Here is an 18,552-nt window from a genome sequence, read left to right on the forward strand (position 1 = left end):
CACACACAGCACACACACACAAACCAGAAAGAGCGGCTATAGTCGCTTTTTGTCAATCAAACTCTTTTTTGTTTTTACACAACCACAGTTGAGATCATGTGCTCGGTTCAGACTTACGAGCTGTATCCTCCTGCCTCGAGTTTACCGAACGTGACGTCACGATTGCAGAATTGGCCCTCGTGACGTCAAATTTGTCTTCGTTTTTCTACTTTTGCCAACTCACAGAAAAGCGAAGAGGTGCAACATGGTGCTTCTGTCAACTTTACGGTGGCAAATAAAAAAAAAATCCCCTTTGCCACTTCCCCAAGCAAGCTATTTTTGCTGTTACAGTACGCGCTTAACTGCACTATAAGAGCTGCCTAATCTAGTGCTGAATTTCAATCGCAGATCAAGCTTTCATGCTCTCTATGACGCTACCCGATCGTGTGCTATGTGTTCCAATGGCAGATTGAGACTAGCCGGCAATTCTTGATAGCCACGCAGGCTTATCCCAGGTCACGGGATCGAATCCGGCATCATTTTCGGTAGAAGCGAAGATTATTCACGCCCGTGTGCTTATATTTAGATGCACGTTAAAGAACCCCAGGACATTGAAATTTCTGAAGCCCTCCAGTGCTGCGTCTATCAATATTACATCACGGCTTTGGTATACACTAAAGCCGAACAATTAAATAGGGCTTTTTGAATGATCTCAAGTTTACCCTGAGTAGCGCGATTCAAACCACCCGCCTTTGAGAAATAACGTATGATGTAGCATTCGCAATGCCTACACTACCCAACAGCCGGCGCTGCTTACCCACAGGCTAAGCGAAGCTACAGTGCAGCGGAGCACAGCCCGGCGAAAATTGAACTTGCACCGTTCCCAAGAGTAACGTAAATTATTTTTTCGCGTGAACCAGACCGAAATGCAAACCTTTAACTTCGTTCGGTCTTGCAATGCACTTATTTCTGTCATCGGTAGTTCGGTCACTTGTGGTTACTTGTACTGAGGCCTCAGCTACGTCTTCACATTTGGGTTACCGAATGTCCACTGGTGGCGGATTTCGATTCCTGCATACGCCATCGTTTCTCGATAACTAAGGCTCTGCTGTGCTTTTACAGGTTCTGACGTTTTACAGGTTCTGAAGCGCTGATATTTCACTCTGACATAAAATGTTCTTTGCCTTTAGTGACCCCTTTAGCCAACCCTACCCCACCCATCCCCTCTTACAAGGGAGCACACATATTTCAAACGTTAATTTGGCGGGAAAGCCATAAATAGGTAGGAGGAACGCGCTCGGTTCGTGATTAGGCCGAGCACTGGCCATCTGCCATTGGAATTCAACTGAGATATTCCCTTGACATTCAAACGATGTAAAATTAGCGAGCTTATCTTTGTTCAGAAGTGGTCATAAAGTTCACAAAGGAAAAAAAATACATAAACACGATGTAAGCAGTCATCAACTTCTACCAAGAAAGTTTATATAATTCAGATAGAGTAAGTGCTGCCTTGATTCATTGATTGATGTGTGGGGTTTAGCGTCCCAAAACCATCATATGATTATGAGAGACGTCGCAGCGGAGGACCCCGGAAATTTTGACCAACCGGGTTTATTTAACGTGCACCCGAATCTGAGCCCACGGGCCTACAACATTTCCGCCTCCATCGGAAATGCAGCCGCCCCAGCCGGGATTCGATCCCGCGACCTGGGGGTCAGCAGCCGAGTACCTTAGCCACTAGACCACCGCGGCGGGGCTAAGTGCAGCCTTTGTTAAGCAGTGTGTCTCATACACAAACACTAGCGTTTTAGCGGCTGATTACTGTTAATGTAATAACTGATAAAAAATTCTAAAGAAGTCGACTTAATTGCATGACTGATCAATGAGATATTTATATAAACTAGTACATACTATCGCATTAATACCTCTGTGCCACCTGGTGGCACACATCCCCGTAGGTTGCAGGCTATAAGAATAAGGCTTGCTTATGCAGCTGTGTAGTGGCTCAAACGAGGGCTCACATACTCTGCACATAGTTTCGCTCTCAGAAATAGGACGCATAATATATGTGCTCTCTAACGCAGTGAATAGGGGATATGGAAGCTGGTCTCGAGTTTGTGGATTATCTTAACTACAATTACTTTAACCGTGTGTTTAATTCATCAAGTCATATGCAGCTTTCCGGATTGGCAGGAAACAAAACATCAAAAGACAGCTCACAGCCCACACAAAAAAAGCAATGATGTCAACTGTGGCTCACAGCAGACTCTTTACACTCAATATTTAATAAATCGGCACATCCAATCCTCTTCCTGTGCCGCTGTGACGTCACACCCTGTTCCTAAACTGACATTAATAATTCAGCGTGACAAGCGAAGACCTGAATGGATACAGTGATGACAAAGCTTGCAGCAAGGCACCCAAAAACTGTGGACAAAGACATACACAATCCCAAGACTATGAGCTAGATGCACAAACAGAATAAAAACAAACACAACAAACAATGTAGCGATGCACCGAGAAGTGCTACATCACGGCAAGGCTTCGGCTACGGCAAAGAAAGGGCAGCAGCAAGGCCAAAAGACACTATGGACAGATATGAACGACGACAGTGTCGTGTGTGTGTATCTACTAGGGTGGTGTGAGGAAGCCATGATGAAACCGACGCAGGCACTAGTAACCCGTTACATTCTTGCGGTGATGGTAAAAAAAAACGTGTCAGCAAACCAAAAACCACATACAAAAAATAATAAAGATGCCCAGACACAGTGTGCAGATTTTCATGCATCATGGTCATAACAGTCATGGTCGTTATAGTCATCATCAACATCGTCGTCAAACCCACAAGTGCGCGCGCCGCGAAGCTGTCATGTGGTAAGCGAGTTTTATTAGTGTCACGTAGGCTGCCCCAGCGGCACACACTACACGGGTGTTAGTGAACCACACAGAGAAGCCAGAACACAGCCAAGACCACAGAACCCGACGCGCGTTAGCGAACATGCTCATACCACGTTGATATATATATATATATATATATATATATATATATATATATATATATAGACTTTGCTTTCGCATTTCTCATAAGGCCTGACCACATGCATCCGTTGCAGCGCCCTCTCCCTACACAGAGAGAGGGCACATGGCTACGCGAAGTTGCGCTCTCTTTCTCTCTCTCTTTTCATTTGGGAGAAGGCTCGGCGCCGCGCCAGAAAGACACGCGCCGACGCGCTCCAACGCTGCATGGGGGTCAGGCCTTTAGGCTCAGAACCTGCACTTGAAGGGCCTCTAAGCAACCTTCGAAAATAGAACGAAAAACGAGCACGATAACATCCCCCGGCGTTTCTGCTGTTTTAGGGTCAATTCGTGATAACGGAGACGTCGTGATAAAATAAGCTTAGGATTGGTTCCCATACGAGGGATATCAGTTACGGTTCGTCTCCCGCCCTCCTTTAGGCCACGAAGTCACACGCTCATTCTGTCTTGTCTCGATGGCTATCGTGCGCAATGAAGTGATTTCTCTAGTGCGTTTCCGACTATGCGCACGCGGAGGTAACAGCGTCACTTGTCTTGATAGGCTCGTCACTCGTCCCATTGCCCGCGTGTTGTGTGAAGATATAAGTGAAGAGAAGGAGATAGCGCATGTAGACAAGGGTATAGCGAAGGCGAAAAAGAAACGACTCTGTCGTCTTGGAACTCACTAGTGATTTAGGGGCCCTTAAGGCACCATTAAAACGACAAAAAAGTACGCCTGCGACAACGTCAAAAAACATGCCCGCCCGCCCGACCGCTATCAAAGTGTGGCTGTCACGCGACATCAGATTAATGTAACATATATCGCCGAAACAAACGCGAGACATTACGCAAACTATCGCGGCCCCACACGAACATATCCGAGATTCGTAACGTCGGAGATATCAGAGGCTACCGAAAGGCGATCAGAGAATCCGGAGCCGTGAAACTCCTCTATACTGCCCTTTCTTTTTCTTAACACTTCACGCATCCTACTTTTGAACTACAAAAATAATGGCAATGATACTTGCTTAGACAGGTGTCCGTGTTTGGATGCGCGCCTTATCCAGCTTAAACATGACCCAATACCAATCTGCTCGATTATACGTGCTACTACAATGACCCTTCGCTCGACACTTGGAGTGTATATTTTATGTGCAAATGGTGATTCACTGCTACTTTGTTTAATTATACCATCGATGAGGCATAGTGACCCACGAAGCTGAAAGCAGCCGCTGACAGTTTCAATGCCCCCCAGTGAAACGGACGAGTGGACACGTATTCACGGACCAAGTAAGGTAAGGTAAGCCCAGAACAATTACAGTAGCGTATGGTGCAAACTGAATGTGGCCCAGCATGCAACTTAGATTAACCTACAAACTGGTCAAGCATATAGACTAACATAACTACTCGCTTGTAAGAAACGGCGCTCCTCCTCCGCCACAATCCCGGTTATCCTGTAGCAAGTTCTGAAGAAGATGTTCCTTTGGAATACAAGATAAGCCAGGCCATATTAGAATCGAAGTACGCATTCCACGATTTCGAACGATGGTTTCTCGAATGGAATGGAAATGACAATATAAGCTATTCACCCCCCCCCCACACACACACACACACAAGAAAAGACTGACGCCAAGTTCTACAGCGCTGCGCAGTATTATACTTGCAGACTGGATACGTAAGCACTTCGACGACCCTACCGCTTCTGCGCCAGAGATTTATAGGACAAATAACAGTTTCGCGCACACATTTTTTTTTTTCCTTTTGGAACACGCTCCCGGCGGCACTTGACGGCGTTGCTGACGCCTCGAGTTTCTTCGAACCCGATATGTGAAGCGCGTTATGGCCGCCGACTCTATAATAAAGCGGTGGTGATTGATTAAGTCCGAAAAAATGTCTGAGAGGAGGGCGGGTTGCGTAACAGAGACCGCCCGAAAAAATAAAAAAGAAGTAAGAAGACAAGTCAAGTGGGAGCCGGGGCTCAATATCGAGCCCGCCGTGCGCGGGCATCTGTCTTCTTTCAAGCATACACTGTCGAGCCAAACTTCATAAAAAAAACAAAAGAACTCGCAATCGTGCAGTCTACAAAGTATATACGGAGACGTCGTCGCTTCCCAAGTGTTGGGTGAAAGCGGCAGAAACGACCTCTCATAAAAACAAAAAAGTGGAAAAAAAAACTATAACGGTGAACACTAAGGAATAGTTCTGAAAACTGCGACGACCGAGACATCTCAAGTAAAATACGCCTATTCCTCCGTTATACGTAAATATCAAAACGGAACAGCCGTTATACGAAAGCCGAGGATACCACAATGACGCAGCGCATATACGGTGCCTAAAAAAAAGAGAGAGAGAGAGCAAATATTGGGGGACCGATAAGGAAAAAAAAAAACGAGCAAGGGTGTAATTTGGCGTCGCTCCAGGGAACATTGTTCCAAGTGCGATGGGCCCCGGTATCCAATTGCGAAGCTTCTCGAACGCGAAAGAAAACAAAGTGGTCAAAGTAGTGAATCAACGTTTCCGGAATCAAGGAATGATGGCGAACTGAAAAGAAATGATAATAAGAAAGCTGACGACGCGGGAGCCCTTCTCAAGCGCGCATCTTAAGCGGGGAAAAAAAAATTACGCGATTATGTGAAGACCGCGCGAGAAAATGCGAGTTGTAGCCCAGGGTGAAATGGGCCGTAACGCGAAGGGACAATTATATTACAGCAATTTTATGAGGGAATCTGCGGCAGCAGACGACGTGCGGATGAAGTGGGCCCGTATAGCAGACGATAGACCGCAGAATTCGCAATGGCGATGCACTATTCCGCTTCTCGAATTGCGTACAACGCCATCTACAGCGAGAGTTGTTGAGGTGTATCAAGGATGTTCAAAAAAAAAAAAAGCACGAATGGAAGCCTTTGCAACGTCATACCGGAAAAAGTGATTCAGAGTTTGCTCTCCCATGATCTCGAAGGACATGCTCTTTGCAAATGGCCCTTGCTTAGAGATCTTGTTGTTTCATTCTATTAATGTGAGTGCTAGGTTGATTTTCAATTAACGAATAGCTGTTCCCGATGAAAGTAACATATTAGGATTAGTATTGATGACCTCGTATAAAATTTTCAATGGAGACGATAATGTTCGAAGCCCGTGTGCTTAGATTAACGTAGAATGCCCAGCCTGTCGAAATTTCTAGATCCCCCCTTACGAAGTGTTTGGCGATCATATCGTGACTTTGGGACGTCAAACTCCAAAGATGATGATTATTATACGGTTTTTTTATTTGTACGATCATATGTAACTCTCCGTATTCACCTCTGCAATAATGTCTTCAGGAACCGAAAGTATTTGAAATACGTAGATATAAAAAAGCAAAATAAAAATAATTTCACCATTTGCCGATAAAGAGAACCACGTGTAGATGCGAAGCAGCGGGCGCCATTGCTTACACTGGCACTCGTCACGGTGCTGCGCAAGAGCAGAAACCTGGGGAGGCGCAAATCACGCTGCGATCGACTGGTGTTTGTTATTGGAGCATGCCAATCGCTGCTAATGAGAGACAGAAGACTCCGATTGGACACACGGACCTGCAGTCCGGCTTTAGTTAACGCACACGCTGCGAATGTTTTTTTTTTGAAATCTACCACCGATACCGCCTTGGAAGTCAAGATCCAGCGCATATATATAGAAGGTGGCCAGTGAGCTGTTGCGGAGCACGAGCAGTCAGTTTTTCTCAGTCAAGAAACTGTATATAGCAGACGCTGCCTCCATCGCCCCACCACGGTGGTCTAGTGGTTAAGGTATTCGACTGCTGACCCACAGGTCGCGGGAACGAATCCGGGATGCGGCGGCTGCATTTCCGATGGAGGCGGAAATGTTGTAGGCCCGAGTGCTCAGATTTGGGTAGACGTTAAAAAGAACCCCCGGTGGTCGAAATCTCCGTAGACCTCCACTAGGGCGTCTCTCATAACCATATGGTGGTTTTGGGACGTTAAACCCCACATATCAATCAACGCTGCCTCCATCGGCGTTCCGAGGCGAGAGAGAGAGAGCGCGGACGCCACCGAAACAAGCTCGCTGATAAGATACTTCGCATCTGATAAATAAGTAAACAAACGAATGAGTAAATAAATAAATAAATTCTACCATTTCTGCTTTTACGCGGGAACATGCAGGTGGCGCCGAAGACGACCGAAAGAGTTCATCTAGCGGAAGATGCCAGCATAATTGCGCGCCTTTGTGGCACAAGTGCATGCGGCAACTACCAGGAGAGCGGTAACTAACGGCACGGTCAATAAAGTGTCGCGCAGCTGCGCTCAAGCACCCTCTAAATTTTAAGCTTGACGCCCCTGTGGCACACACGTCTACGCCAGAGCGCCTGGTGCCGCAAACGTTGCCAAGCTCCCACTTTTCTTCTCTTTTTTTTTTTGACAGTGATTACTCTCACTACATGCCTACCTCACTTGGCGACTTCACATTTACTGTAGTTTTACTCTTTCAGAAGTTTTTTTTTTTCAAGTTCCTCGCTTCTCTACATCCGCATTTTTCTATTTACATATTCCTAATATGTTCAATACTTTAGTTTCTATTTCATCCTTTTCGTAATAGACGAAAACTCACCGAGGTTACTAAGGTACACACCTGAAACGTATGGAAGGCGAAAGACATTTAGTTATTTTCAGTCTATTTACTAGTTCCATCTCACCACCCATGCGAAAGATTTCTACACCTAACGTGCATTTGCACTGCCTCCGTGATCGAAGGCGCAAATCACCTGGTTTTGCATGGTCTCCGCGAACGGGCCATCATTGACGGAGCTACTTCAAATGATGACGTCATCATGCGACGTCATAACGTCGCATGATGTGTTTTACACAATAATATTGAGATCTAACAGACAATAATGCCAAGGAAGGTATAGGGGAAGTTATTAGGCCAATTGTAATGTAAATGAGAAGAAAGAAAAGTGGGTGAAAAAATAACTTGCCGTGGGCATAACTTGCATAACGTGAATTTCCATTGCCTCCAGGATCGGCGGCGCACATCACATGTTTTGCACGGCCTCCGTGATCGGCCCGCCATTGACGGAGCTACGATTTCAAGCGATGACGTCATCTGGCGCCGCCAACACGTGATGATATTCTGCATCACTCGTGTTGATGCCACCGATGCAGTATGCTGCCCAATTTTCGCGTTATATGAGGCATTTCAGGTTTTAGCTTTGGTTTTAAGAATTCTTTCGTGAAAACGGTCCGCTTTTTTGGCCAATCCACCAGCGTAGGTATGTGCCACGAATACGAAAATCTAAGTACTCAACTCTGTAGGAAGTATGCACTGACATCACTGCAGCCGCAGTTTTGTAGTTAAGAAAGCATACTGGAAGGCACGTTTTTTTTTTTTATCTTAATCTGCTTGTCTTCAGAACAGTGAAACTCCGAATTGTATAGCAAAAAGGCGTACGATGACGTCTACTAGCTTTCGCAGTGTTGCACGGTACTAGTCACAGAAAGTACACGACCGCGCATATCGAAAGGGTTAATTATTCAAAAAAAAAAGAGCAGTCAGCGTCAAAATAACTGCGCGCCCATTTAGGCGCCACATCTGGCGGCAAACCGCAGAAGACAGGGGAACGGCGAATGGAAAATCGCGGTGCGGCGGCGAATTGCCATATAATGAACGCAAATGGATCGGCGAAAGAAAATGCGAAACCACGTAATTCCAGACGTGCGCCTGCGTGTAATATAGCGGGTCTTATCAACACACTACGCTGCAAGCTTCATTTAGCCGTGATGTCACTCCGACACATCTGCCTTCTCAGAAACGACGACGTTAGTTTTCAGGAAGTTAATCACGCGGAATAAAAAAAAAAAAAGCCTCCGAGTACACATTATGACGTCCCTTATAGGTGAAGAAAGGGCACTTTGTTCGCGCTAAGGCTAATGAGTGCCTATAGCTCGGCACAAAGATCTCACGTGTGGACGAGCGTCAGGAAAACTAATCTACGACACTGTCACACGACTCCCCTGTCACTATTGTAACAGATTCACAAGCTGCTTGCCGTGCTTTCGCTCAAGGACTTGTGGCTGCACATACACACAATATCCTCTCTTCTGTCTCACCGTCTGCATCACGTCCTGTGCGTATCGTCTGGACTCCTGGACACGCCTCTCTCCATGGTAATGAACGCGTTCATGCGGTTGCCCGAGAGCTGACCGGCCGGGCTCCATTGGAAGAGCTGTCCAATCCAGACGACGCATCGACAGAACCACTAAACTACAACGCTACGCTGAAGTACTACCGACAGAGCCGTTATACGTATCCTCCCCGTCATCCTTCACTTAACAGAGCAGATGCTGTCGCTTGGCGGCAACTACAGACCAATTCGTTTCCTTGCCTTTATATGCTAAATCGCTTTCATCCGACTCTCTACCCCTCCTACTGCCCCTTCTGTGGATCCGTACCGACAGTGTACCACTCCACTTGGGAATGCTCTGCCCCACAGGGCGTTCCTCCCATTCCCAATCCCACCCCTTCTTCTTGGGAGTCTGCACTGCTCAGCTTACGTTGGCAGGAACAGCAGCAGCTGGTCCAGCGGGCTCGCATGGTCGCGCAAGGCAATGGAGCCCTGGACTGAGGGTCCCAGCCAAAGAAGGCTCAGTGTGCATTTGTTATTTATAAAAGTTTATTCTCTCTCTTTCTACGTGTTTTTATATTACAAAACGATTGATTGATTGATTGATTGATTGATATGCGGGGTTTAACGTTCCAAAACCACCATACGATTATGAGAGACGCCGTAGTGGAGGGCTCCGGAAGTTTCGACCACCTGGGGTTGTCTTTAACGTGCACCCAAATCTGAGCACACGGGCCTACAACATTTCCACCTCCATCGGAAATTATATTCCAAAACGTTCGAAAATGTCAATATGAAGGTGGTCATGCACAGTTTCAATGACTCCACTGAAAGCAAAACCTTGAGCATAATGCGATGAGGACTATCGCCATCGCTACCGCTTCACAGCATCGGAGCACAACGTGCACGTACAGTTCAGCGGCTCTTCAGATGGGAAACTGCGGCTCATAAAATGAGCACGCCCTGCTGAGGTAAACCGCTGCAGCTACATGGGGTGAGCTCGCGATTGCGCCACAAAAAAACTGGGTTCAAGAGAGAGATAAACAACTTTATTCAGAACAGCAAGTTTGCGAGGAATTATATCCTCTCCCCTAGCTGGCAGCTAAGAGTCCTTGGGCCACAAAAAAATATATGTCGCTCTGAAGGGACGCTACAGAGAACGACGACTATTCTGGAATTGGTAAATGATTCTTTCACGATACCAAAATCCTCACGCTTGTCGCGAGAATAAGACTGGTAAGCGAGAAAACGCTCAAAACACAATGTGGGTGGCGACGCCACTTTGAAAATTCGCGCGCCAATCGCTGCGACGTTGTAGCATTTGTAGACGTCTACGCAGTTGCCAATCGGTAAAAAGCGCATGGTCCCTTGAGGGAGGTATAAGCTCTTTTTTTCTTTTTTTTCCAGCTAGGCCTTCTCCCATAGCAGGAGCGCAAGTTTAGTCATCGCGCATGTCGTCATCAAGGCGTATGTCGTCATCAATACGTGAGCTTTACAACACGTAAGTATCCACCAACCCACCCCATTGGATCACCTCGAAGTATGTTTGAGCGAGTTATCACCATAGACAGAGCGCCAGCTATTATTCCCACCTCGAGCGAAACAACGAAAAAATAAAATAAGGAGGGCCCAGTAGCGAAATGAGCGCCAACCTTCGACTGTTTTACTACAAGGTTCGAAGGCTATATAACATCATCGTGCTTATGACACTATTGAAAGATATAGCACTCACCTTGCTCCACGCCCCCCCCCCCCTTTTTTTTTTCGCTGTTTCGCGATAAGTAACTATAGTCTTATGGTTAGTACCAACCATATATGGTTTCCTAACGATAGACTTCACCCTAATATTTTCCGGACTAACTGCGCAGTTACTCCAAAAGATGAAATCAGTGCAAAAGTCTGCACACAGCACGGCAAGGAAGGGCGCTTCGCTCCTTGTGTCCTGTTTTTGGAGTAACTGCAGAACTGTTCGCGCCGTGTGCAAATGGCCTGTCGGTGTACACATAAACCTGTTTCCTTCCAAACGGTGCCATATCGTGGCGTGGTGTAGTGGTTAGTGTACGCGTATGCTGACTGAGTGGTCGTGAGTTCGAATTCCGCGTCTTTGCTGTAAATTTTGCTGAAGTTTATTTTTGAATGCGATGCTTGCACATTGACAGTACATCTAATCACATGCCTGCACACACTTCGAAATACTGGTTAAATCAAGGAAAAAAAAATCTTATTTTTTTTTTCTGCGAAAAATAGCTATTGCTTCCTTGGGGAGTAACTGCGAAAGGCGGAGTAACGCCGCAGTTACCTCTCCAATGGGGTGTGGCAGGTCAGTTGCTCCTCTAAAGGAGCAGCCTCGATGGCCCTCTTCCTCCTTTACTTCTTAGGGCACTAATGTGTATTGGAGCTGCAACGCACTGCGCTTTATGGCAATGAGTGCAAGAATTTGTTTTAACTTCACCCTTCCGGCTCCTTGTTGCCTGTAACCGCTTTGTCGCAAGACGAAGCTTAGAAAGCGATCGCCAGTTGCATTCCACCCACTTTGAGCTCTTCAGCCTCAACGATTCAAATCGGCTCACGAAATTCACAACGATCCATTCTTTCACCCGCAACAAACACCGAAACACAACAATAAACAAGGCCACAGTGCAATCGAAGTCGCAAGAGCACCATCATTCTCACGGATGGCGTCCGAGCGATTGCAGCACTATAGTCTCCTCTGCAGTCAGTATTGTAGATGACCAGAGCTATTCAATCATACCAGCTTCGAAACGGCGTTCCAGAACCCGGATACGCAATTGGCCAATTTTGCGGGAATCAACAAACTATCGCGCCATCTGGGAGCGGCAACGCAAAACACAAAATAAAGCGTTCACTAGTTGGTTTGCTGATGAACAGGTGAAGTGACGATCTGCACACTTCTACCACCTCGGCCAATCGTGTGTCCGGATTTTGACACACGGAGACTATGAAAGGTTTCGAAGCTCGTATGATTAAATAAATCTGCTGATGATGACAGACGAGAGAGCGCCCGCTCGGACAGACAAGGCCTTGTGGGAAAAGCAGTTTCTCCGTTTCTCTGAATAATCATGTATTTATTTGAAGTTCTCTTTCGTTTCACGCGTGATCAGCAAAGCGGTACATCAGCGAACAACCAACCCACCCGACAGCCACCAACCGGTGGTGTTTCGTTTAGAGTGAAACACAAAGAACAGCGCAGCCAGCGTCAGACAGTGAGTGTGTACTCCTCTACGGTAAAACAGCCAAATATACATGTCAGGTGCGACGTGCAGATGCTTGGGGAGGAGGAGAAGGAGGAGGGTAAAGGGAGAAGGCACGGACGCGTTGTAAGGTTGCGGATGCGATACCCTTAGAGTTTATTGGGCTTTATTGGTCATCTTCCACAGCACTTGAGAAAAAACAGTTCTTAAAGCACGACTATGCTGTGCCAAGCATTTGTACACTCGATAGTGATTCAATTTCTTACAACTAAGGTAAAGAAATGGCGAAGTTTTCGTTGCTTGACTCCAGAAAATGATTAGCAACTAAGCTGCCTACATAATATCAATGTTCCTATTCCTGCTACGCAGAAACATATAAAAAGAAAAATTAGGTATCATTCGTAAGAAAGTAAGTAATACGCATCTTTATAGTAAGCTGTGATGTCGAACAGGTGCATAGCTTTGTACACACACTAGCGTAGCTGATTTAGTTTGATTAATCTACCCAATCACTAGGTGACTTATCACTAGGTGACTTGCAAAGATGTGGTATTTGAGACGATGCCACATGGTGGCGTTGGTGCGTATCATGCGCGTACCTATGCAAATTGCACGAAATGGAAGATTTCAGCGCGAGTTGTTTCTGATAACTTTTTAATTACCCGAAAAGTAACAAAGAAACTTGCAGGTAAGGCTGGCAGTGTTACGTATACTGACGTCGGAACACGAAACGTCCAACTTGGAACTTCGTTGCCGCGTTTATTCGACAGCTATTGGGTCACAGTGAGGTGACGTAGGCAAGAGGGCGGGAGGATGAGAGGTAGGTGATTGCGGTGAACAAATACGAAACAAACAAGAGTCAGTGACGAGTAAGAAGAAGCTACCATTCCCGCACTTCCGATGCACACACGCACACAGACCAACAGCGCACGCAGCATGCGTCCAAGCAGCCAATCAGAGGACGTTTCCACCTCGTGACGTCACCGAAGTGGGCGGTGACCGGTGCAGCAAGGCTCAAAGAACTCAGATCTAAGTCAGCGCGCACTAGGCCGGTAAAGGGGAGGGGGGGAGCAGATTAAATAAACACCATCCAGCGAGCTAAGAAGACGGGAAGTGCGTCACGAAACTGACGCCACGTCAAGTCGATGCGCACGTCCGCGATTAGCATACCGCGCAGTTCTAAACATGTTACCCGATGAGTGTGACACACGGCAAACTACGTCAGAGCCAGGCATGCAGACCACGCATGCTCAAGAGGACATGGTCGGAAAGACCCGATTGCATCGCCAATCACTAATGGGTGAGCATGTGTGAAAATAAAATAAAAAAACACAGTTCCTGGAAGCCACGAAGATTGTTACGCTGAAAAGGACACCACAGTGACATCAGGCAGGGCGGCCTTTTAAGACATATCGCGTTCGAATTTGCGAGTATCACTCGTGCACACAAAATATGTACTAGGCCGACATTAACGAAAAGAACTTCATATAAAGCTGAACAAGTTTGATTAGATGTTCGAAATCTAACCATAAGTTACTGCTGGCACTGCTGCCAGAGCGAGTAAAAAAATTTAACGATACCTTAAATTCGAAAGCGAGTGTCTATCAATAATAATAATAAAAAAAACGGCCACACATGTTTTGAAAATGACACGCACACGACGTGCCCAGGCCCCGAAATATCAGTCCGAAGATTTGCAACACGGAGCGAAAGTGAAGGTGCGCGACCACAACGCCGAGACAGACTGTAAGGCTGTCATATCATTAACTCGTCATTCCCCCATTTTCGTTACGTCCTGAACCGTTTTACCACGAACGAGTTTCTTTACCAGGTTAGCGAAAGCGAAGCGCCCAGCAGGCGTCCACGAAAACGGTGTCCGAGGATCACGTGACCTTTTCCACCGGAACTGACGCAGAAACCACCCGCCAATGCGGCGTAGGAGAGCTTTCGTGTTCTCATCTTATGAGATTATACTTAAGCATCTTCTGCAAGCTTTTGAACGAGGTTTCATTCATCTGGCGTCCCTTATCTGGCTTTGGTTCCGCAGGACTGAACTTGCTTTCTTCCACCTTCCGTCCCTTGCTTCAGTTATATGGTCTAATATTCAATATTTGCTTATGCCAAGAAAAAAAAAACATAGAAGTATAACGGGTTTTTCCCCGTTGTTGCCAGTGAAATTGTCAAAAAACGTAATCTAGTATACACGATACGTTAAATTAGTTAAATAGGTGCGACGTTATTACGACCTGTTTCTTTCGAGGCCTGAGCACTGTCGGCGACGAATACACACACACACAAAAAGGCGGCGACACCACGAGCGGTGCGACGCACGTGCAGGTCTGTGTGTCCAGCCTTGCGCGGATCGCATTAAGGCCGCACAAAAGAGACTCAAGAGGAATCGGTCTTAACAGAGTACGAAGCGAACAGGCGCACCAGTGGTGCGGTTTCCCGGAACAGTTGGCACGCGACGACCGTGCGAAGACGTCCGCGCGGTACAGATGCGAACACGTGAAAAAAGGACCGGCCTTTATCTGGGACCGTTTTTTTTTTATTTATAAGCTCACGTCTGCATCTTGTAGAGCCTCTCAGTGTGCTAAACAAGCAGATGTAGTAATCTAGCGAGAATGTTTGCGAGGAACGCCTACAAAACTCGGAAAAAAAATGAAGACGCATAAATGCAAAAAAGAAAACGAAAATCTCAGATGTATTCCTGGCCGTTAATGTAAAAGTCACTTCATCTCTCCTAGCTTAAAAAAAAAGAAACAGGAAGCAATATACTTTTAGATTCGGCTCCCCACCAGATCCCATCTCTCACAATTCCCCATTATTCAAAGTAGATCAGAAAAAAACAAAAAAACGCCCCGAGGCGGCAACATGTCACTTCTGCATACGTACATAGAGAACACCGTAGACAAAATTACAAAACACGAACGACCTCCACCAGCTGTGAGCGGTAGCCTAAACTGTCACATTAACGATTCTTCGCCATTGAATATTTCGTACAAAATAATAAAGAAATAGCTTTTCTTCTTTCCTCCCGAAAAGTTCATTTTCTACGCCCATCAAATGACCGCTGATCACTGGCCTTTCACGATCCGAGCAAGTCGAACACACATCGGCACGTCGGGGTGATTTAAAAAAAAAAAAAAAAGGGGGGAGACAGAATAAGCAGAGAAATACTACGAAGTGGCTCACCGTCTGCTGCTCTACGCCGTTCGTGGTGACGATGGGCAGGGCGAAGGAGCCGTCCTTGCCGTCAGCCCGCTCGCCGCCATTTTGGGTCACGTACTGTGGGTAGGTGGACGCCATCTGGGTCTGCACCATGTGCTGCGCATTCCAAGGAGAAGGATAACGAGGCTCAGTCAGATTTCGCTCAGCTGTAAGTGCAGTCTGTCTACTGCTACACATTGTCGAATATAATACGTAGGTATTTAGAAAATAATCCTCGAACATTTCATACGACGCTCTTTCCTGCACTCTCGCTTCTTTTACTTTGTGTTGCACCTTTTGCACATTCCACTGTTTACAAGTTCAACCCTGTAACACCCAAACAGGGTTCGATGTTAATTGCAAAAAAAAAAGGGGGGGGGAGGGGAATACGCCAACTTGTTTAGTTTCGACACTGTTCAGTGGGCTGTTTTTGTAACAATGCCTTGATCTGACCAAATGGTGTTCTGTCAAAAATTCGACCAAGTTCAAGATATGGAACAAATAAGTCATCTTATTCACAGATTTTTTTCGCCAATGAAAGTATATTGATAAAAAAAAGAAATAAGGAAGGCTACCGAAGTGTTCCGACTTTAATAATATAAGAATGAGTCCTAGCAGCTCATACTAGAATGGTCTCTTCGATAAAGCCATCTCGACAACGGATCGTGAGCAATTTATTTAAAACAATGTGGTTTGTTCTGTTAGCTGCAACGAGAGTGCATTATTGGCCCTACACCTTACAGGCCCGACGGAGACGGTTAGGCGTTTCTTTGAGTAGCTTATTTATTTAGGAACCTCGCCCCCCCCCCCCATAATAAATACTACGTACTCTCAAAAACATGTGCTTTAAAGGGATACAAGCACTTAGGTGTGAGCCCGGAAAGTAAGGCAGATATGAACTTCACTCCCGCGAACGGTTAACCTGCACACGCTATTTTTACAAATTTGAGTATGCATATACAAAAGAACACATACCAATGCACCGAACATACATGAAGAATGCCTGAAGCCCAGTCAACGTTCCCCACGAATGAAAAGTTCTGGCTACTTCCCCGACCCAGGCGGTTAAATGTGTACGCGCCATTAGAAATGAACACCACGGCCATGCTCTTCATGCACTGATTTTGAAGGCAGCATGGTGCCATTTCAGTATTAATCTTTGACCTTCGCAGGGCTGCCTATAGATGGCGCATGCACACTGGTACGTCAATGAAAAAAAAAAATCTTGAACGTACGAGCAAACTCAGAACCAGTCAAAAAGGGGGGAGGGAGGAGTAGGGGGAGGCAAGAAGCAGAAAATTCAATTTGGGAGCATTCCGAAACTGCTCCTCCGATTCCCCTTCCCCCCCGCCGCAGCTTTGCCTTGGGCGCGAAGTAGCGAACAAAATTGTTGAATAAAACGATTAAGAACAAGAAATCCACTAAGAAGGGAAGAAAAGAATATAAAGGAGCGACGGGAAGAGGAAGAACGAGGGCGAGAGAATGGCCACGAAGGAAGGTAGACAAATATAAAGTAATACACGCAAATGACAAGCGACAGGCCAAACGACATCAAACAAAGACTGTATAGACGGCGCGAAGTTTTTTGTTATTTTTTCCCCTTCGCTTCTTTACTCGGAAAAGGATGCGGGCTAAGATGAAACGCCACTGCCCCTCCGGCGAACACTGGTATTTGATTACGCACTCACAGTGAATTGCGGCAAGCAGGCTGGCTGTCCTCTCCCTTTTTTAGCCTCTCTATAATTCAACCGTGGCACCATCCTCACCCTTCGACACCTTTGATGGTGACCCAACCAGAAGTGAGAGCGCAGGAGAAAAAAAAAAAAACAGTAAAGAACCAGACGTGGCAGAAAAGTGAAGCCACTTTGACCACGCAACATCGATAGCACGCCTGTCCCTTCTCATGCAGTGTTTCCCTCTTCCGGTTCTTTTTTTCCCTCTCCTCTCCTGTAAGGTTAGCGGGGAGCACCGAGAGGATTACTTCTCGGAAAGAGCCCGAAAAGGAGTGACGCCCCCCAATATTCTCCCAACCACGTTATCTTTCTCCTTCAATTGGCACATCGAACACATCTCGCGGCTGTTTCACCGTTTTTTTTTCTTTCTTTCTTTTATTTTTCGCCCCCCCCCCCGAGGCTGAGCGTCTCCTTCTATATTGGCTTGTCTTCATTCTGCTGAGACTCTGCCGATAAAGCTCACCGTTTGTTCTCTAGACGTCGTAAAAGAAAGAGAGAGAAAGCGGGTTCCGACAATTCGAGCCTTCGAGACAAGAAACCCATTGTTATTCAACGTGACGGCCCGATTCCTTCGGCAATAATGAGATAGAGGCAAGGTAAAACATCGTGATTTCGCGACAAAGAAGACCGCACTAGGGAGCCTTCATGTGCGCGCCGGCTCCGCGAACACGGAGGCTTCCTAGACTGCACCCTTAAACGCCGACACCGTATATAAGCGTAAATGGCGAATTTTAGCCTTTCCAGCAATTTCTAGTATAATTGGAGGAGTTGATGGTGCTGTGGCTAACGAAAAAGCGTTCTTATACGTGCAAAACGCAGTCAGGTACTCGAGGTAAGCAGTACTAAAGCTCTCTAATGGCGATCTAAGTTAGTGCCGGTGAGTCCACATCACTTGCTTGCACACGCTCTCGCCTTTCCTTGTTTTCGAAGCCACAACCCTGATGAACACAAAATAACGCAAGGACATACGTGCGGAAGCCGCTTGCGGTTATTGGCAATAAAGCTCTCCAAACTTTTAAAGACGATAATCTTTCTTGGGGAACTTCGACGCAAAAATTTTGCTCTGTCTGTCTTTTTGTCCGCCCTTAACGCTACCATAAACGGCACCAAAGTGGCTAAACGATACTTCGAAGGGCCATCCGCAGCGCCCACCAATATTGCTCAAGCTTCAGCGTTTACACTTGTGCGATTGTCAATTAAAAAGCAATTACTGCGCATATCTGAGTCACCATAGCAACACGCGCCAATATTATGTATGTGTGTCTTTTTACTAGAAAAGGCATAC

At 46.3% G+C, this 18,552-nt stretch overlaps 1 protein-coding gene across 16 annotated transcripts in view; it reads right to left on the bottom strand.

Moving 5' to 3' along the window:
* LOC119179960 (RNA-binding Fox protein 1) overlaps positions 1-18,552 on the bottom strand; it is a 405,655-nt gene that overhangs the window by 72,007 nt on the left and 315,096 nt on the right. For all 16 annotated transcript variants that reach the window (XM_075868585.1, XM_075868588.1, XM_075868586.1 and 13 more), the window contains one exon: positions 15,520-15,651. In XM_075868585.1, the coding sequence (XP_075724700.1) occupies positions 15,520-15,651 (132 nt within the window). The remainder of the gene's footprint in view (positions 1-15,519; positions 15,652-18,552) is intronic.

The sequence above is a fragment of the Rhipicephalus microplus genome, chromosome 7, assembly GCF_043290135.1.
Source record: "Rhipicephalus microplus isolate Deutch F79 chromosome 7, USDA_Rmic, whole genome shotgun sequence".
Lineage (NCBI taxonomy): Eukaryota > Metazoa > Arthropoda > Arachnida > Ixodida > Ixodidae > Rhipicephalus > Rhipicephalus microplus.